General features: G+C 47.8%; 1 protein-coding gene across 3 annotated transcripts; it reads right to left on the minus strand.

Moving 5' to 3' along the window:
* Nucleotides 1–3,182: 3,182 nt before the first annotated feature.
* Nucleotides 3,183–19,783, minus strand: PNPLA1 (patatin like phospholipase domain containing 1). 3 transcript variants are annotated; one of them, XM_052815443.1, is made up of 10 exons: nt 19,620–19,782; nt 19,135–19,529; nt 16,027–16,259; nt 14,729–14,794; nt 13,178–13,390; nt 12,740–12,800; nt 12,515–12,655; nt 12,113–12,212; nt 11,521–11,631; nt 5,674–9,529 (listed from the first exon to the last, which is right to left on the minus strand). In XM_052815443.1, the coding sequence occupies exons 2-10, from the start codon at nt 19,334–19,336 to the stop codon at nt 9,379–9,381; spliced, it is 1,278 nt and encodes a 425-aa protein (XP_052671403.1). In that variant the 5' UTR covers nt 19,337–19,529; nt 19,620–19,782; the 3' UTR covers nt 5,674–9,378. The 3 variants fall into 3 exon arrangements, with proteins under 3 accessions (XP_052671404.1, XP_052671403.1, XP_052671405.1); XM_052815444.1 differs by lacking the exon at nt 5,674–9,529 and adding an exon at nt 3,183–5,665 and having other exon boundaries at nt 19,135–19,783; XM_052815445.1 differs by having other exon boundaries at nt 9,411–11,009; nt 19,135–19,782.
* Between the last annotated feature and the right edge of the window lie 689 nt (nt 19,784–20,472).

Here is a 20,472-nt window from a genome sequence, read left to right on the forward strand (position 1 = left end):
TGCACAGGATTTGTCCCTGCCAGGGATCTTCCAACTGTCATGGGGCTTTTAGATCAGTGTTGGGCACTGCTACAAGTATAGCTGGATTAGGAAATTTGGGGAGGTGACTCAGCGCACAGCTTGGATGAGCTCAGCCCCTCCTGACCTCTGCCTCTTGCCCTAAACATCCTGCCTAGCTAAAAGCTTCCTCATCCAGGGTGATGCATTTAGAGTAGCCAGACACTGCTGTCTAAGGGGAATGAATTTGTGTTATACATGGCTGAGTGAAAAAACATTCAGGACATGGCTTTTCCTTTTTCTCAGTTGCAGGAGATGATATTTCTGGACATCCAGTGGTCTGCGTGAGAAGCAATGCACTTACAGCTCACAGCTAATTAAATCCTGCAAGGCAGTACCAGCTCATCCACTGCACATTTAATGTATTTGTCAAGGTATCTGCTAGTGCTTGAAGTCTGACAAACTGCACATCTGTTTCAAAGCAGTGAGGTGATTTGTTGTCCCACAGAAATTAATTCCTCAAAGTCTTTCTCTTGAAATGACTTGCACATCAGAAACCGTATGTGGGTTAGGAACACCACTGGATTCCCAGGACAGTGCAGCCCTGAGGTCACAGTTTTGTCATTGCAGAAGATCTGTGGAAGAAATGTTTTGGTCTGGCATCAGGTCAGTGCTAAAATATACCACCTGGGGGAGTCAAGATAACCTCTTGGCATCTGTCAGCCTATTCCCTGCTGTGTCCTGACTAGACTGCTGAGTCAGCTTCTGGTTCATTTTAATGCCATAGGAGGACAATCCTATTTTGGGTATTGCCCTGTATTGTCAGTCATTTTGTGAATGCACGTGGATTCCTTTGTTTCACTTGGCTACCTGAAGTGATTCTTCAAACTGGCCCACCCTGGATGGTCAGTTTGCTCGAGGCCAAGCGTGGCTTTGTCTTCAAAGCTGGGATGAAAAATGAGAGATAAATGATCAGGGTCCCTCTGTTATGAGCTGTTTCTGACCCGGTGATGGAGACATGACATATGCCAAAGAGTATGAGGGTGTTTGGCCTGGTGAAACAACAGACCTAAAACTCAGGACATCATGCAGAGATGCACACAATCTGTCCCATCCTGGTACAGGACAGAGAGCGGCCAAGAAACAGCTGCTGCATTTCCACAGCAGGATTTCTCAGTTACTGTTTATGCCGCGTGGGTCACTCCTATTCAGATTTCTTCTATGTTACAAGCCCCACTGTTGAGGTCTGGCTACCTCTCACTCTGACACAAAGCCTACCCAGGGCTGCGTAAACAAGTTTGCAATTTTTTTTTTACTGCTTGCTCCTTTTGAAAGATACCAGGGACAGTCTGAGTGTCTTAAAGACTGGGAGAGATGGCAGTACCTGCTAGTGATGGAGCAAGCAGGTGGAGACTTGGCTTCCCTCTACTTTTCCACTATAAACACTATTTACTTCTTGGTGCTGCAAGATTGGGTAAGAAGTTAAAACAAATGAATTTACAAACTATCTCAATAATACAGAGATGCAATTAAGAGTAAAACATGGCCTGTGTGGCCTGATCTGTGGGTTTGGTTTGCGATTTGAGTAATACAATTATCCAGCTGTGTTTGGAAAGCAGTGCAATAATGTGTCACATTTCTAGCTCCCTGCCCATGCTGCTCACTTAGGGGAGGAGGGCTTGAACCCAAGGCTTGAAGTAGTCGGAATGTCATTGCTTCTGCAAGCCTGGCTTTATTCTTTTGCCCTTGTCCTGGAGCTGGGCATCAAAGTTTTCCTTAATCTCAAGAGCTTCCTTTGAGTGGCTCACCACTGGGTTTGCAATGCCACATCCCTCTTGCACCCGATAAACAGCACAGAGCAGCTTCTGGAACTGACTCTTCTCATTGCAGCTAATTCTTAGGGTTTCCTTACACTAAAGAGTAGATGGAAAATTATTTCCGGTGCATTTGTTCTCTTGACTAGGCATGGAATATATTTATTCCTCTCTTCTTGAGTCTTCGTTTTTTCTTTGCTCTTTTTCCTTTGCAGTTCAGCAGTGGGATCTGCAATGCTCATGCAAGGTGTGTGCAAGGAGCTTAGTGGCTTGGCTCCTGGGTGGAGCTGGGTGGTGACATACACTGCTCCCATGTGGAATTGGGGCTGGATTAACACTGTGCCGATGGGGCTCAGACAACAAGAGTTTGGGGGTTAGCGGAGACTACAGCCCTGTTAGCACCAGCACATCCAGCACAGCTGCTGCATGGTCATCAGGGTTGCTTTGCAGCCTCTTTGCATAGATCAGGGCTGCATCCAGCCACAAAACTCACCCAGCACTGCCTCAACACACAGCAAGAGGGAGAAAAGCATCTCCTAGGTAGTTTTGGAAGCCTTTTTACCTGAAGACATTGGGTAGATTTCCATGTATCTCAGAGAAATATGTCCAACTTCTTACTGTTTGTGTTGAACAGCTGTTTCTGCTCTTGCACAGCTTTCGGTGCTGCTTTTCCCCATAGCAGTTTCCCAATGTCTCGCCTAGTTGCAAGGCTAAGAAGGCTTTGCATTTCTGGATGGATAATCAATAGATCACTGTGTTTGTCAGCCTTTTTTCCCTCCTCTTTACTTCTTTACTGACCTGTTGCTCTACTGAAACCTCAGCTATTTAGGAGGCAGATTAAGCCACGAGTTGTTACCCGGACTCTGTTTTTACCCTTTTGTAAGCAAACTCAAACCCTGAAATTGTGAAACTAGGAGAACAACTTGAGTTGTGATTTCTTTAATAATCCAATCATGTTCTCCCACTCCCTGGGATGGGTTTGGTAACCTGTTACAAATGGGGCAAGACAGTTCAAGCAGCATCTTGCAAGACTCTTGTATACCAGGGAATATTTGCTGATTCCTACCTCCCAGGAGGCTGGAAACTTAGGCTGGGACCCCAGGGCACCGCTAAAGCAGTCCGCCAGCTTGGGGAAGCAGTTTTTCTCTCTGGAGGGCTCACTTCAGAGGCTCTGCTGACCTCCCCTGGGCTGCTTCCCCAACACATCAGTGTGACGTGGCCCTGCACATCGCCTGGGGCTTTTACCCAGCAGCTAAGTGCACACCTTAGAAACATATTGCAATGTAGTGATTTTATTTTAATGATTGGCTTTAGGTATTAAGACATGATATCATCCACTTCTGCCCACTGCTATTGTTTCACTGGACATTTGGCTTAGAGATCTATGTCAAACAGAGAGATATAAGACAGCAAGAGTGAGGTCAGAAACAGAAGCAGGTTGGGAACAGCCACAGCTAATTATTGGCTGGCTGTAGAAAAAACCTTCGAACCTGTCCTGGGCAGTTGCTTTCTTGTGGCTTGAGTGCTTTGTGTTAGCAGAGGTGATGAAGACAAATGGAAATGAGAGAAGACCTTTCTCTATACTGTTTAGAGGCTGCAGTTTCTTGGTATCATATGAAGCTGGAGTGTTATCTGCTCTGCAGGAATTGTCACCTGACATACTGAAATGTGCATCCAGGGTCTATGGGGCATCTTCAGGATCGGTTCTAGCTACAGTTGCATTGTGTGAGTGTGATCTAGGTAAGGGCTATGCGCTTCCATTTATTCTGTGTCTAAAGAGATTGAATGTTTGGAAATTTTGGAGTTGCAAAAGATCATTTTTTTTAAATTATCCTTAATCAGTGGTTAATTCCTCAGAATTTTACTTTATTGACTTCTTTAAGAGTGGAAAACATGGGTAAATTAACCAGCACAGAGAAAACAGACTAGATATAGTTATTAAATAAGTCATTGCATCTTATTAATTTGAATTAATGGTAAGCATATCTAATATAAGAAACAGAAGTGCCCTCCCTAATAAGGCATTTGGGATTGCTGGTAGATTCCCAAAACACAGAGGGGAAAGAAAATATTGAATATGGGGAGGATCAGTATTGCTGTCGCATGAAATAAAAAGAAAGTTATGGTCACACAGCTGAGAAATACATTAGTGGGCACAGATGCAGAGCCAACAGGAGGAAATGTTACGCAAAGGCTTCCTGTCAATTTTCTCCCATGTCTCAAAAAATTTTTAAGATGTCTTGTGGAAGAAATGGAGAGAAATGGGAAAAGAAAACAAAATACTTCTGCTTCCTGCAATATTGAAGTCCTTGGAGCATCTGGGTCCACTCATGAAAGCTTCAGCCCTAATGAAAATAATAGCTCTTTAAAAGCATTTACCAGCATGGTAAAATGCCCCTTTACCAGGTGGAAGTGCAGCCCAGAAAGTACATAAATAATAATATAAGGGATACGCAATGATTGCTTTGCTTTGCTTTGCTTTAGAGGAGGCGAAGCTGTACGTCCTCAGTGCTCTGAAACCCATTTTCTGGGGGTGTATTCCTGGAGGAAAAATCCTTAAAATTGTAAGGGAAGTCTTAAACAAATATCTGCCTACGAATGCCCACCAGCTGGTATCTGGAAAGCTGCATGTTATCCTCACCCGTGTGCACGACTGGAGAAGTGTGGTGGTTTCAGAGTTTGCCTCGAGGGAGGACCTCATTCAGGTGAGAGCGGCCATAGCCACCCTGCAAGGGGAAGAGCTGCATGAGATTTACTGCCTGTCCGTGCCCCACGGCATCCACAGGGCAAAACTGGGGCCTTACAGTAGTCCATGCCATGATTTCTGTCCTTGCCACCCTCTGAAGCCGGACAGGGTCACAAGCTGAAAATAACAAGAAAATCAGCCCTTCTGATTGCTGGCTGAATTATCTACAGGGCCTGAGTATGCAGGGGGAAAAATGAGGCATTTCACAGGTTACCTTCCTACTTCTCCAACCCTGGCTGTGGATATCAGACATGCTCTGGTCCACAAGAGTCAGTGGTGCCCAATAACCCAGCCATGGGTCCCCATTTTGGTATTCACAGATGAGCCACCATTCCCAAAGGCAACAGGTTTTCATGGCTCTTCGCTCACCTCCGTGCTTTCCATCTCACCCACAGGCCGTGATATGCAGCTGCTTCATCCCTCTATATTTTGGATTTTTACCTCCTACGTACTGTGGAGTGGTGAGTAGCCTTGTGGTCTGGAGACCCTATCCCAGGTCAGGCCAAGGGCCCATCTAGCCTGTGTCCTTTCTCCAGTGGTGGTATTAAGCATGTTTATACCTGTGTTTGCCACCAAAGTTGCTTGGTGCTGTGTTCACAGTGTCTGCAGAGGGAAGAACTGAACCCAGGTTGCCCCACAATCTGACCTCACTGCAGAGAGAACTGACCTTCTTACAAAAGCATCCACCCTCAGCCTGTCCATGGGGTTAGCTAAACACCTTTCTGCTGCACTTTCCCTTGATTTCATTAAAGAGTAGTTTTTCTGCTGGAAGGGAGGAGGTGGTGGATGTAGACCTGGAGCGCATGGGACAGTGGTCAGGGCTGTTCCCTGGAAGGTGATCTCTGTAGCCCCAGCACCTCAGTCTAGTTTGGGACTGGGTGGTGAAGAAACCCCAAATGCATGCACATGTGATGCAGCACTCTCCTCTGAAAAGAGGAGGGCTCAGGGTTCCTTGTTTTCTCTCCTAGCGTTACGTTGATGGGGAACTCGGCATGTGGAGGGCCAACTTCGTGTCCCGGACCACGATCACCGTGTCTGCTTTCTCCGGCGAATACGACATCAGTCCCAAAGATAGCCCGGCTGCCTTCTTCACTTTCCAACTCTCTGACTGTATTTTACACATATCAAAAAGAAACATCCACCGCTTGCAGTATATTTTTCAGCTTCCCACACGTCAAGTGAGCTGCTTCTACAGGTACACAGAGCCATGAGGCCCCTATAGCTGGCCCATCTTCCCTGACTGCCATCTCCCTCCTGCAGGTTCTGGACCAGTTTTATACCCATGGCTACCAGGACGCAGTCTCCTACTTAAAAAGACTGAGTAAGTGACTGGGAGTGAGGAGCAGGTAGGTCAGGTGCTTCTCTTACAACGTTGGTTTGCTGACAGAAGGTAAGAGGTGCTGCCAGTGCACCTAGAGTGACTGGGACAGAGACATCTGCATCCCTGGCATTGCCAGGATTACTTGAGTCCCATCCTCTCTGTGGCCTCTCCTGAAGCTCCCTCTTCACCCCTTCCCCTCTGATGATGTTAGGTCCCCTCTTCTCTGTCACACTGGGCATGGTAGAGATTTCCAGGGAACACAGGTCCCCAGGACCTAGGCAGGAGAAGTGTAGGCAGGCTCGGGTACCCTGTGTGGTATTAGACTGATAGCCCACTGGTGTACAAAGCAGCAATGTTTGGTGATCCCTGTACCAGAAACCCAACTCAGATTAGCCATGCACTGTGGTCATCAGTCCCCCTGTTTTCCAGTCAACGCTGGTCATGCCTCAGATTGCTGGAGACCTGGTAGTTGAGCAACAAGCAGTGAGAGCTGGATTCTCTTCCCACCAGGTGAATTCGGCATAAATTATCTTGATGATGACTTTATGCTTTCATTGGCCAATGAATCCTGTCAGAAAGGTGAAGGGACCCTGCACTGGAAGCCAGAAATAAGAGTGCTTCACTCCAGAGCCACATACACTGAGGATGTCACTGAAGAGAATCCAGGGACCATCCAGGCAGCAGATGAAGTGGAAGAGGAAGCCCCACGCCACCTTCTCCGCCATGAGGAAGGTAGAGGACCAGGACTTCCTTTACCTCATCAGTTTTCATTAGCTAAGTGACACTTGCCCAGGGCTCTCACTGCCAAAAGAGGCTGTCTGAGTTTTTGCAGGCTCCAGTAGGTGAAAACATCAGGAATGGGAGAAAGTCCGCTCTTGGGTCAGTGGTTATTAGTGAAGCCTCATGCTGAACTTGTTTTGGGTGAGGATTGAGGACTTAGGCTGTGGCCAGGTCAGAAGGGGTCTTTGGAGAAGTAGCTCTTTCTATGAAGAAAGGCATTTACTCACCTTGCAAGGTAATACCAGGTTCTGCCCATGTATCATTTCATTAAGGGTCAGGGAAGGAGCAGTGTCTCAAGGTTTAGAGCTGGGTTTGCTGTGCCAGGCAAATTAAAATTTCTACTTAGTAACTCTGGTGTGCAGCCATGTGTAAATACTTCAGTGCAAGAAAAGCTTATTAAAGCTGCAGGTAAACCTCTACCTGTATCATTTTTGAGCAACATAAGGCGGGTTTAAATCCAAACCTTCTAGTTTTCTGCAATCCTATGCAAAACAATGTCCCCTCCCATTTCAATTTTGACATGGAAAACTGGTGAACCCTCAGCATTTCAGATTCCAGTTTGTTGTCTTGTTACTAGTGGAATACAAAGAAGTGTTTGCTGGAATGTAATATTTCTTTAAATTTTATTATTTATTTTCTTTTTCTTTCTGAGTCCTTCAACATTTCAGAATTTGTCAGCTTAGGAAAAATTAGGCAGCTTTTCCAACATGATGATGGTTTAAAATGTTGCCAGATAAATTAAATAAAAAGTGAAAAAAGACCCAAATATTGTTCTGCTATATCTAGGAGGACCACACCAAATGAGGAATATAAAGGGGAAAGAACAGCACCATTACCATTCCAGATCTAAAAATAAAAGCTTGAAAAGCATAAAATGAAAGCAAAGACAACATTTCCATTGAAAACAAGACAACTCTACCTATGGGAATATGGGAAGAGACACAATGTAGAAATGCATGACACAGTGTTAGGCTATGCAGTTTTGCTTCCATGCTTGCTTTTTTAAAGGCTTCATCAGTTCGAACTGCATGGAACTTTTGAAAGCAACATTGTAGGAACCAGTTTTCTTTGGGCATTGGGCAGGCTCTGGGCTATCAGGTGTCTGCGTCTCTGGTTTGCAGCTGGGCTGCAACATTTTTCACCAACCTAAGATCACCTGTGGAAGGAGTCAAGACTCATTCGTTAGGCCAGAGAGCAACTAAGAGGTAAGTCAGGGCTCTCAGTCTCCAGAGGAGAAGCACATCAGATTTTTCAGTTCTAGGAAGTAAAAGCCCTGATGATCTAGGCCAGGAAAAGGCTATTTTGCTGTTTATCTGCACAATACTATAATATCAGTGGTTGCCAAATAAGCAAGGGTATAAACCTGCCAACAGCTCACACCTGTTTTCCTGAATAAGTCAGAATGTCTCCAAAGGACTGACTACTGCTGCGGTGGAGCCTGCACACCAGCAAGGCTCAGGCTAGATTAGCAGGTTAACCACAAGGATTTGCCTCTTTATCCATGTGCCCACCAGGAGAGTTGCACAATGAGTTGCACCCTCCTTGGTATCTAGATTAGAAGCAGAGTCTGGCATAAAGCACCTGCAGCCAACAGCCAGAGACACAGGCAGGATTGGACATGTTTGTTTTCATTTGGCTCAGTTGCATGGATCAGGCCCCAGGACTCCCCTTCCCACTAGATCTGCAGTGGGGTCTAGCTTTAGAGAGAGCTCCTGCTGACTTGGGTTGTCTCCAAACTCTCATCCCGTTCACCTGAGGCTTCGCATCTCTGCTAAGTTTGATCCAGATCAGGGCAAGCAACAGGACAGCAGTATAAGAACAATATTTTAAGGATATCAAAACCTGCTTATCCTATTACCCTCTAGACAATAGGAGGGAGAGAAGCAGCCCTGATCAGGTATTTGAATCTAGTTTGTCTCACAAGAACTTCCAGAAGTGTCTGTCAGATTGACCAACATGGTTTTACTCTCTTTAGGGCCATGCCAGCCACAGAAGAGCATTTCTGACCCTGCCGCTGCCTTTGGCTCCAGTTCATGTTTTAAAAAGAGAAAGAGCAACTTGCAATACAGCCTGCAGACAGACACCAAGCTGCACTGAAGAGCACACTGTGGCAGCAATGTCACCAGCACAGGCAGGGCCACAACCCCCCTTGTATCTCCCCAACCCCAGGTGATTCCCATGACCTGCCTTTAAAGGATGCATTGCAGGCTGAAGACAGGAGCTATTCCAGCTGGTTTGAACTGGGTGCAGCTGGATTTCCCCGCTTGCTTCCCTAGGGGTGAAACAAGCTTTTGCACAAGGTGATTCAAAGAGCTGCCAAACTTCGCCTCTCTCCACTGCCTCTGGCAAAGCCTCCTTTTGCCGTTAGCTCCAGGCTCATACAGAGGAAACAGCAGAAGGGGTGCTTGCTTGAAAAGGTGTGGGATTAATAAAGCAAAAGACAGCTGCTTTGAGTGATGAGTCTTTAAATACTTATATCTTAGCACATCTTTGCAGGTTTGGAGCAGGAGGGCACTCTGCTGTGATTGGGTTTTTTTGGTTTGGGTGTTCCTTGTAGGCTGTTTTTTGTTAAAGTTCTCAAAGTAACTTTTTACATTCAAGCCCCATGCCATGTAGCGGTAGGTGGGATGCACTGGGTAGCTCAAACTATGCTTCTGTTTGTGGCTGAGATTTGCAAACAAATTTAGTGGATTTGGATGTCCAATTCCTATATGAGAATTTTATTTGGGGGATTTTAATTTGCATTTGAATAGGGATAGTGTTACTGCCTGAGGCTGACTGAAATGATTATATCCTGCCTGGAGGTGGTGGTGCTTGCTAGGAAGATCAGGAGCCTGGTAGAAGGGCTGTTGCAGAAGTGGGACTGTCTGCCTGGGAGGGGAAGAAGTGCAGTATGAGCAAAACCAAATGACGGGCTGACTGGCCCTAGTCCTGCCCAGGGAGCGATGAGTGTCTCTGTGCTCTCTCCACTTTGATCTGTGACAGGAACATAGTCACAGTTCACAAGCTGGTTTTGAGCAGCCCAGCTTTGGCTGCAGGGGTTGAGAGATGTAAATCCGTCCAGGTTAGAAGGAAGACAGGAGTAGGTTTTGATGGATCCAATGCAAATAAGCATCCAGGTTTCTTTTAGCAAGCTCATTGCAGAGAAAATATTCCCAGGTCAATGAGTTCAACCAGAGATAGCAGAACATATTACATTATTCTTTCACTGAGCGTCATAGTTAGCTTTGAATCTGTTTACATCAATGCAGCCTTCAGCTATTCCCCACATTCAAGCCTGCAGTCTCCAGGGCTCTTTGGTCAAAACTTCCCTTTTCCCATTTCCCTTTGTGCAATTAAACAACCTGTTTATTCAAATAAACAGCTTGTGCTGCTGTGATCCATTTGTTGCCCATCGGGAACCAACAAATGGGGGAGACTCAGTTGGGGTAAAGCCAATCCGTCAGCCTCTGATGTGCAAAATGTATTTGGGATGATTAAGAGTGCTGCCAATTCATTCTACATACAGACCAGCAACATGAGGTGTGTTTGCCTGGACCATACGCTGTTTGTAGCAGCGAGTTACAGAAAATTGCATGAAAAGAACTAACATATTTGTGAAATGTCAGCTTTCCCAGTGCAACAGGAGATGCAATCTGCAAGACTGTGGTACTTTGAAGCAGGGGGAGGTTAATCTTTAGGTTTCTCTATCCTTCTCCACAGCTGCAAATTCAGAGAGGTCCAAATGTGTGCCTACCTCCGCTGGCAGGACAAGCAGGCCTCCGAGGGTGTATGAAGCTCAAGAATAAATAATTGGTAAAATCACTTCAGGGAACGGGACAAAAATTAGTTCCTGCCCAGTGTGATGCTCCCTAAGGCTTCTCTCTCTCTCTGTTTTCTATTTGATGAATCTCTCTGGAAGTTTTTGAGTGGGAGGAAAACACTTAAAATGTGGCATTTCCTGGCAAATGCTTGCCCTGTAATCTGCATTAAAGCAGGGCGAGGGATGCTGCTGGTGATCAGCAAGTGGAGTGGCTAGGGAAACTGGCGGCTGGGTTGTACATGCATGCAAGTAAAGATGCCCAGTCTCCCCTGCGCAGACTGCAGTTTGGTCACAGATGCAGCACCGCAGTGCTTTTCCTTGGCCATCATGTTAAAGCAGATCAGTCCTGAGCAGGGAGACTGCAGCAGTAGCACTGGAAATAAAATCAACTGGCTTCCCCAAGTGAAAAAAAAATACCCCCGAAAACCTCCATAAAAAACCCAGCAGTCATGCTGCTGTGTTAAATGAGCTCCGGTGTCGCCCACCGCTTCCCGGGGCAGCAGAACTACATGGCGTCAGAGACCCCCAGGGCCCATCCAGGGTGGTTACCTAAGGGAACAAGCTGGCAGTTAGTTGAGTCAGGGTCAATGAACCAACAGGGACAAGTAGCCCCAGGGGCGTTTGATACTGAAGGGCTTTTTTGCAGCTGAGGAATTGTGTAGCTGCCTGCAGTATGAAATCATTCTGTGCAAGTCTTTTACCGGCTGCACGTGAAGTCACTTGCAAGCAGGTTTTAGGGAGGTATGGCTTAAAAGCTATCTGTGTGACAAGTTAACTGCCTTGAATCCTTGAGAGTTTAGTGCCAAAACACCTTTCAGGATCTTGGTGAATGTGCGCCGTAGGGAATCAGCACTAAGCCAGTTCATAGCTTCTTTCAGATGTCACTAAATAAATAATATCATGGGGACAAAAATTAGCTACTTCTAATGTGGGGTACTCCAGATTTGGAATTTTTAGCCACACTCAGCATCAGTGACCGATGGGTGAGGTCTCCCAGGCGTTCCCTGCTCTGCAACCTGCCCTCCCTCCACTGAGGGTCTGCATCCCCTGAGCACCTCACCTCCTGGCCACGGCTCTCTTAGGCAAACCAGGCACCATGGTTTGGAGGAGCTTCTGGAACCGTTTTACCATGGAGCTCATACCTTCCAGCAGGCCCCACAGCTTCTGCAGCCTGCAAAACCAAAATAAACAAGCCGAGTTTAATGACTGGTAAATGCAGCAAAAGGGGGAGGGTGTTAATGGTAAATGTACACTGTGCTGCGCTTTTTCATAACCAAGCAATCCTATGGTGTTCCTGCTAGCCATACCCACTCTCCCTAAGAGCTTGCCTTCAGGGAATACCAAATCCTCCTGCAGAGGAAGGGGATGCTGCTAAGCCTATTTATGCAGTAGATGTGCATCGGGTTGCCCTGGTCCGTAGAAAAGGAGGGACTCGCCACCAGCCCGCACTGCCCCACAGGCTGCCCCGTGTGTTTCCCATGGAGCTGCCATCTGAAGGATGCTACAGCCCATTGCACACCCCGACGCTGGGCTTGCAGGGACGCCTTCGTGCCTTGTGCTAATCTTGCACTGTGTCCCTTCAGCTGTCTTGCCTGAAACCGCTGGTTTCTGTATCACTCTCGGCTTCGATGCCTCTATCAAGATGTTCTTACCCCTTCCTGATGAAAGCTGGCAGCCTGTATGGCTGCAACAGGACCTTCGACAGTGGATCCTGCAGTCCAGTCACCTGCTCCTTCCTCCACAGAGCCAAGCCTGTGCCCAGGAATGACAACAGAGAAGTAAATAGAGACCAGTAATTAGAAATAACCCAGTAAGTGCAATAATTCCTCTTGTCCAGCAACTCTTGCTGCAGCTCAGCCTGTAGGTACAGAATCCAGCTTGAGCTGCTCTTACAAAGCCTCTTTGCAAATGGCTACTACAGATCTAGAAATATTTACTGTAATAAATAACTCAATAATGTCTTAAATATAATACTGCTCCTCTCAAAGACTGCAGCAGCCCTTAGTGGCCCCAGCCACCCCCAAAACCCAAGATCAGTACCCCAAATCCTCTACCTGGCAGGAAGCAAGGAATCAGGCACTGTGGTACCCTTTTGCATAGGCCGGTGCATGTCCTGTTGGATTGTGCAGAGTCGTTTTTCCCACACATGCTGGCGAAGCGGAAATTGCCATCGAAGTAGTTAAAGCCAAAGGCATCTGTGAGACATGGAAAGAAAGGGCGGAGGTTTGCATGTGTGTCACGCTTCGAGGCTGCCCTTCAGGTCTTGGTGTGACACTTACTGTTCCTGTACAGGAAAAGGGCAGTGTCCTGGTAGCCTTGGGAGAAAATGTCATTCAAGACCTGCAAGGAGAAACATTTGAGGTCAGTAAAGAGCCCTCCATCCAGGCACTGGCAGGATCTGTGCAAGGCTGTTTGACTGTCGAGTGTTGGGATGGCCCATTTGGGAAGGCAGCAAGCACAAGTTGGTTTCCAACCACCAAAGCACTGGTCCTTTGCAGGTTGTCAAACCAAGGTGGACCCCATCCCAGGTTGGCCACCGACCAGCAGTATCCACTAAAAAAAGCACTGCAAAACCAGTGGGTACTGCCCCCTCCCCTTGAAAAGTGATTAATTAATGAGGGAGATGATTGAACTGAACCTTAAAGCTTGGGAAGGCAGGTCCAGCATTAATTTGTTTTAACCAAAATGAAGCTGGGAAGAAGACCTGGTGGGCTTACCATGGCACTAGGTGGAAACAGAGCATAGCTAATCCTGCAGAGGTTTTCTATCGAGATCTGAATGCTGCCGTTGAAGATCTGGAAACAGAGGAAGATAGCGGGACAATCCCGCGGACAGATATCGAGCTCTCCCGTGAATGGGGACACAGTGATCACGGCTTCCTCCAAGCTGGAAACAGGCTGCAGGCCAGTGAATCCTCCATCAACATATCGCTGAGGGGGAAAAGCAGGAGGATTTGCTTTGAGGATTGTTACAGTGTGCATGTGAGTGCAGCGTCACCAAGGGGAAAGCAAGCAGCTGCAAAGGCAACATCTTCTGTGAACCAGTCCCAGCATGTCCTCTCTTCCCACTCGCAATGGCATCTCTTCCCACCCCTTGCTCTTTATCCTGGCCTTTGCCAGCTCCTTCTGCTGCCCTGCCTAATGGCACCCGGCCAGCTTCTCGACCAGGTGCTGTAATCCACAGCAGTTATTAAAATAGATATATAATTATTTTAATTCACAAAGCTCTGTAAAGTTGTTTTGGCAGTCATTTGCCAATTCAAACATCACTGAATTTACAGTGTTGTATAAATTTCAAGTCCTGAGCTCAAGCAGTAGGGCTCCTGCATTTAATAATTGCCTGCAAATCCCTGGAGGATTACTCACTGGGCAAGGAAAATGTCATTTGCTGTATTCCAAAAGGAATCTGAATTTACCACCCACCTCAGTGGGATTTGAGGTTGCAAGGATTGCAGCTGATCGAATTAAATGCTCGTGAAATAACAGCCAAGAGGAGCCTCGTGCAGCAACGCCGCTGAGCTCTGGGTCCTGCAAACTTCATGCACTTTGTGGGCAAGCCCTGCAGTCCAGGGTAAGCTGGAGATCTGACCTGACAGCCAGGTACAGACATCCGAGGACCAAATAGGCTCAATTGGTGCAGAGCAACAAGGGTCAAGGAAAGATCCTAGCTCTATACCGGCTGCAAATCTGGTATCGTGGCTTTGTGGGCTTTGGCACACAAGGAGGTCACGGTGCATCGGCTGCTCTGCAGTCCATGCTTCACCACCACGCTGCTGTGCTCCTCCTTCACTGAGGGTTAGCAACAAGCCAGCCCGCATTTGTTGACTTCACCACGGTGTTTCTCAGAGTACGAATATGCACATGGTTGGGGGAGGATCCTCCCACGAACTTTTGGTATTTCAGCCATGCACGTCTGCACCTGAGCTAACGGAGACATCTGCACTGCAGACAGACCCTGCCCAGGATAGCTGGATTGTGTGTCAAAGTCCCAAGTGTGGGTGTCCTCTCCTCTCACTTTGGAGATCTGCAAGGCAAGATCTGGTCATCCAGGCTCTGTCCATAGGCAAAGCAGGAGAGGGATCTCCAGATGGCAATTCCACCCAGCTATCTTCTTAGGGTGGGATGAAGAACAAGCTACAAGGCTTTATCATCCTCCACTAACTAAAGAAGAAGCCTAGACATATATATCCCTTTCTGCTCAAGGGAACGTAAGTTCAAACCCAAGAACATGCTGCTGGGAGTGTATGTTTTATTGGAAATATCACTCACCACACCTCGGTAGGATGGAGGGATGAATCCACAGTAGATAGGAAGAAAGCAGCTGCAGAGGAGAGCCTGGGGGAGGAGAGGGATTGCAGAAGTAAATGTTCCTGTCAAAGTTGTCCTGGACAAAAGCTGTTGTCTGGGTGCCTGCACATTCAGGCTTGACAAATCGTCTGGAGCCAGACTGAACTTTGCACTTAACTGTGTCAGGAAGAAAAGTTTCAAGGGGAAAACATCTCATTTCAATAAAGTTGAAACACTTCTCTTGAGAAGGGCATAGCACTTCGTTTTTTACTTTTATAGCTGCCAGCAATATTAGAGTTGTATATCTATATATCACTGTCCAGACACTGCCCTTTGATGGTGTCAAGGTGAAGCTTTGGGGTCATTTTTCATATTTGTGGGTTTTTAGACAAAACCAAGACATCCTCACAGTGCATTTTCATTCTGCTGGGATTTGTCAATGATGAAGCCACTGCTGGGCTGTTTGCAACCATTTTCCATCAATCTCATCAGCTGGGAATGAGTATCCTGGGCTCCTGGGTTGACCTAGGGCAGGCACCATGGGGTGAACTCCAACATCTCCATGGACTTGCCATCCTCTGCTGTCTCCCTGGGACAAGCAAGCCCACAACCTCATGGTCAGCTCTGTTAGGATTTGCCCTGGGATTCTTTCCTCAGCAGGTAATTTACTGGTTAATCAGCTGCTTGCTGTTTGGCAGCACAGATGCTTTACCAGCTCTTTCCTCCCAGGAAAGTGCTGAGGCAACAAGGAAAATTACCGCCGGTGGGACTTGGCTGAGGAGACACCTGTCCAGAAAGCTGAGAGGTCATGTTAGCATTAACACAGCTCTTTGCAAAGAGTCATTAGCCCAGGGAAGTGGTTGAGTCACCATCCCTGGAGGTATTTAAAAGCCGTGCAGATGTTGGCACTTAGGGACATGGTTTAGTGGTGGACTTGGCAGTGCTAGGTTAACGGCTGGCCTTCAGGATGTCAAAGGTCTTTTGCGACCTAAATGATTCTATGATTCTATTAAAGCTGGCCAACATGCTGGCATCAGCATTTGGAGGCTGGAAACAAACCTTCTGCTTTTTTAGCGTTACTTATTCCTGCCTGACTCTGGACCTAACCACATCTTCCTCCCTCCCTCCAAGCCTCACGGAGCTCACTGTGGTGGGACCACAGCTCTGGCAAAGCTTCCTGACACTGCCCCCAATGTAGTTAAAGTCATCAACACTTAGCTACCTCCACCCCGAGCAGTAGGTAGAGATCTTCCTACAGCATCAGAGGAAGGTCCCTTTACCTGAATGAGCTCCTCTTTTGAGCTGAACTCAGAGGCCATGACGTTTTGGCCATCCACCACCCGCGTGAGAGAGATGTGCAGCCGCCCCGAAGCCAGCTGGTAGGAGTCCTCTGGTAGCATCTGCTGTAAAACGGTCTTGATATTCGCCAGCAAGCTGCACTTGGGCGAGAGAGGGCCCAGGATGGTTTTCCTGACTTCCTTTGCCATGGCAAAGAAAAATTCCTTTAGGTCATCTGACACAGAGGGGTGGGGAAAGAGAGAGAGAAAGTCAACATCCCTGCTGCCCTAACAGTTACATTTTTAATCCTATTTTCAACACTCCTCACAAATAAAGCCTTTTGCAGCCCCTCGCATGACCCCAGGATGATACTGCTGCTACTGTGGGGGACACTGTGGCAGGACGGAAAGGGGAAGATCACCTCCATGATGCCCTCAAAGGATAACGTATTGCTGAGCATGACCCCACTGGTGAAATCCCTGTCTGTGCCGGAGATGGGTGCTCAAGATGTGCCTGGCCAGGGATTAGGGAAAGGCACCAAAGAGCGCCGGGAAGGGGGACGCAGGCACAGACACTGAGTTTTCGGTGCCAATGTGACTTGTACAACACGTTCCTGCCTTCCACTTCTGATTTTGCATGAGAGGCAGACCCCCACCCCCTCTGCTTAGGGCTTTCCTGCAAGCCAGGCACCCTGCCTTCAGCGTGCTGGGACTCCCCGCTCATCTGAGCTCCCCCAGTGACCTCCCAGCCAGTGTTAATAGTCATTACATGCATCTGCACATCACAGAAGCTGGATTAAAGGAGCAGAGCTGCAGAGCCTCAGCTGAGGGCTCAGGAGACACCAGGTTTTAAAGGCTGCGCAGTGACGGGAGCGAAGAGGGGTGCAGGAAACCCCGAGGTCAGCCTTTTCCCAGGGAGAGAGCTTGGTTCCTTTGCTGAAATGGGGAGCTCGCTTGGGGGAATACCCCACCTTGGGCAGTTAAACTCTTACAGCAAAAAGCTTATCTGGCTCCCCAGTGCTGCAAAGAGCCATCCTTGTGGCTGGGTGGGCTCCCCGGGACCCTGCACTGGCACGAAGCTGTGGGCTTGCCTTAGCACCGTGGCTTTGTAGGGGCAAAGGTTTCCGGGCTGTCTCGTGAGATTGTGTTAAAAGCACGGACAGACAGATGGATTAGATGGAGTGTCCCGAAGACAACTGGAGCAACACAGGTATTAAGAGGGGTTATAAATGTTTGAGCGGATGTTCGGGCCATGTGGCGTGATGGTTAATGCTCAGTGGGTTCACACAGGGTCCTCAGGGATGCCAAAAGAGCCAGAGACACCCCAGGCAGGTGATGCACCCACCGGGCACTGTCTGGCTGCTCTGTGTCCTGGAAAGGGGGGAAAAACCTGGAAAACTGCCTGCAAGCTGCCAGGTAGGGGGTGAGAGCCAAGCCCAGCTTTGGGAGCTTTGGCTCAGGACAGGGCTTTGACTTGGGGCGAGCGAGGGATGACCCGGGCATGCAATGCCGTGACCGTCCCCACCTGCACCAGGTTGCTGGTGAGAAGCATGTGCCCAGGAGGTGACCTGTGGGGTGGCAGAGGACAGCCTGGCTCAGAGAGCCCAGAGCTCCACACCCAGCCTGGGTCAGGACAGGGACCGGGTACACGACTGCAGCCACCCCATGGGACATCCCTTCAGGAGCCAAGCACACCTTTAACCCTCTTTTTGCCCCAATCCTCCCCAATGTGAACTTGACAGAGTTTGTGCCACATTCATTTTCCTTATTAGAAACCCAACCAAAGTCATCACTACCCAAAAGGTCTTTTCTTTTCCTGGGGAAGGTGTTTTGGGCACAAGATCCTCTCAGCACCTCTAAGTGGTTGGTGTCACCCACCCCCAGTGAAGCAGACCTCCATTTCAGCACTGGTGCCCACAGAAAGAGCAGTTACCAAACTGGTTTATACCTGCTGGACAGCCCCAGCTCCATCCAATTACTCCAGCATGAGGAATCAGAGAGGAAAGTTTTGGGGCCTTTGCTGATTTGTAGAGGAGTTCATACCCTTATGGACGGAAAGGTTCCTTTCTGCTTTGTCTAAATATATTTGCCAAAGTTTTGAATTATTTGTAGCTCCAGCAGAGTGGTTCTAGCATCCAGCAGAGGTTTCAGGAACTGCAGGTTTCCTCCCTGCTTCCTCCATCATTATTTGGACCCTAAAACCCCCGCTCCTCCTAAATGTCCCCATTGCTTGAAGCGGGGCATGGATCAGCCTTCAAAGACTTAAGTCTTGTGTACACTTGTTTACCCATGGACACTAATTGGAAATATTGGAGGATGTGATTATTAAAAGTGGATTAACTGCTCTGAATTAATTCTACACATAGATGATCTTATTGCTGGGGGGCCTGTTTCCACATTGTCTAAAGAGGTTCAGAGTAAAACTTCTTTTGCGGCAATAAGAGAAACCCCAGCCCTGGGCTGGAGTGGGGACTGCTGTTTCCCCAGGAATGTCCTGCTGACGAGCCCTTGAGCTTTTGCCAAGGGGAAAAGTGCTCCGCTATCTGGAAACGGGAATCGTGCCACATCTTCCTTTGTGCTGGGAAGGTTGAGTGGGGTAACCCAAAGCAACATGCAAACAGGGCTGTCAGCTCTAGAGATATCTGTGTGACTGTCACTCATGTGCCTTTGTAGCTAAAGATGCCAAGGGACCTGATCCATAGGGGAGAAGGGGGCTTTACATGGGTGTATCCACCCACTGTGGCCATGTAGACTTGCTTTGGGACACATCTCAGCACTCCTTAGACCTCGTAGCAGAAGAGAAGGAGATCTGCTCCTTCAGCAGGAGCAGGAAAATGAACGAATAAAATACAGGTACGTCCAGATTTACCCATGCAGTATCTACCTGAACATCTGAGATAACATTCAGACAGTAATAACTGGCTTTTTCAGCTTACACCACCCAAAATTGCTGCCAAAAGTGGCAACATCTGCAGATTTCTTTTATGCCTTGTGAGTGATATGAGTTACACCAGTATCACATCCCCACTGGTGTTTTAAGGCATTAGCTCTCTATTTCTATTTTGAAATAAAAAATCTATAGTAAGGAAATCTAGGCAGTAATTGTCTTACCGAGGCTGACGCCGCACACCACGGCGGCGGCGATGAGCGAGCCGGCGGACGACCCATAGACCTTGCACGCGGACTTGAGGAGTTCGGGAGCCAGCTCCAGAAGGGACTGCACCACCCCAACCTGGTACAGGACGAGAAAGCCACTGCCCGAAAACGAGAGCGAGAAACGGGTGCTCGAACCCCGGAGATCCCCCTCAGCCATCTTGAGATCAAATTGGTGTATCTGGCTCGATGGTCCTCTTTTTTCACCAGGTGAACCTTGAGCTCTCTTCTCTTCTGCTTTCTCCAGGCTTGTCTCTGGCTGCAGAGGAGTCCAGAAGATGGATTTTCTACCTCCTTTTATGACAGCTCCCTGAGGCGTTTAGTTTCACGAGCTATTTTAATTGCTGCCTGTGCTAAAAACAGCATTTTTCCCCTGATCAAAACAGCTTTTGTAATCCTCAACCACAGCCAGCTCAGATGCTCAGGGCTGCATCAAGGCTCACCTTTTATACCAAGTGATCTGAAGTGCCCTGGGAGCCCTCCCAGAAATGGTCCCCGCATTACTGTGCCCGTCACATTTGGATACATCCATGTAAAATTTCCTCTTTGCTTCATGCTTTCTTCATCAAGGGTGTTTTCCTAAATAGGATTCTCCATCAATCCCAGCTTAGGCACAGCTCAGTACCGAGTGAGTGAAGGCTTGTATAAGACACTTAAAGCCAGAGGGTGTTACACAAGGGGTGGATGCAGGGCGTTATGTTGGGTTAGGTTTGGAAATATTGCTTCTACTTGCTCCCTGTTGAAAGAGTTTTGTCCTTGTCTGATTCTTGGATATCTTTTGGGGGGGAAAAACAGGGAGCTGGATTTGCTTTTCTCTTCCCCCGCTCCAGCACTGTGCTCTGTAAGGCCCCAGAAGGATGCCCACAGCAGCACCATGTTCCCCAAATCTGGGGTTACTGAACCAAGATCAAACTGCCTTCAGGCTGTCTTCATTGGCTGGGTGATAGTTAATAAACAGGAAGAAATTCAGTAGATTTCTAATGTCTTTTCAGCCTTAATAACCTAATGCTGCTGCCAACATGCAGAATAAAAATTGCCATCTTAAACAGATGTATTTTTTAAATATTACTAAATACTGTGTTGCTTATGTTGTCCAAATACATACAGCGTGCACACTATATAATGAATATTACATATGTTGTTACATTCAAGGTTGTATATACATACAGAACATGGGCATGTATATAGTAACAGACAGGCTGAAGGAGAGAGCTTTCATTCCCCGTGTTGGTGCACCAGCCTGGCCAGGACGGTACAAGAAATTAGAGGACAGTCCCAGCATCCTGATGCAACCTT

This window comes from Harpia harpyja, chromosome 19, assembly GCF_026419915.1.
Source record: "Harpia harpyja isolate bHarHar1 chromosome 19, bHarHar1 primary haplotype, whole genome shotgun sequence".
Lineage (NCBI taxonomy): Eukaryota > Metazoa > Chordata > Aves > Accipitriformes > Accipitridae > Harpia > Harpia harpyja.

Bases quoted from the DNA above. Each gene is read 5' to 3' on its own strand.
- PNPLA1 (XM_052815443.1), bottom strand. From the start codon at position 19,336: ATGGCTGAGGGGGATCTCCGGGGTTCGAGCACCCGTTTCTCGCTCTCG. The intron at 12,656-12,739 runs GTAAGTGTCACA...CATGTCTCACAG, and splicing joins CCTTTTCCTGTACAGGAACA to ATGCCTTTGGCTTTAACTAC. The intron at 11,632-12,112 runs GTAAGAACATCT...TTGGTTTTGCAG, and splicing joins CCAGCTTTCATCAGGAAGGG to GCTGCAGAAGCTGTGGGGCC.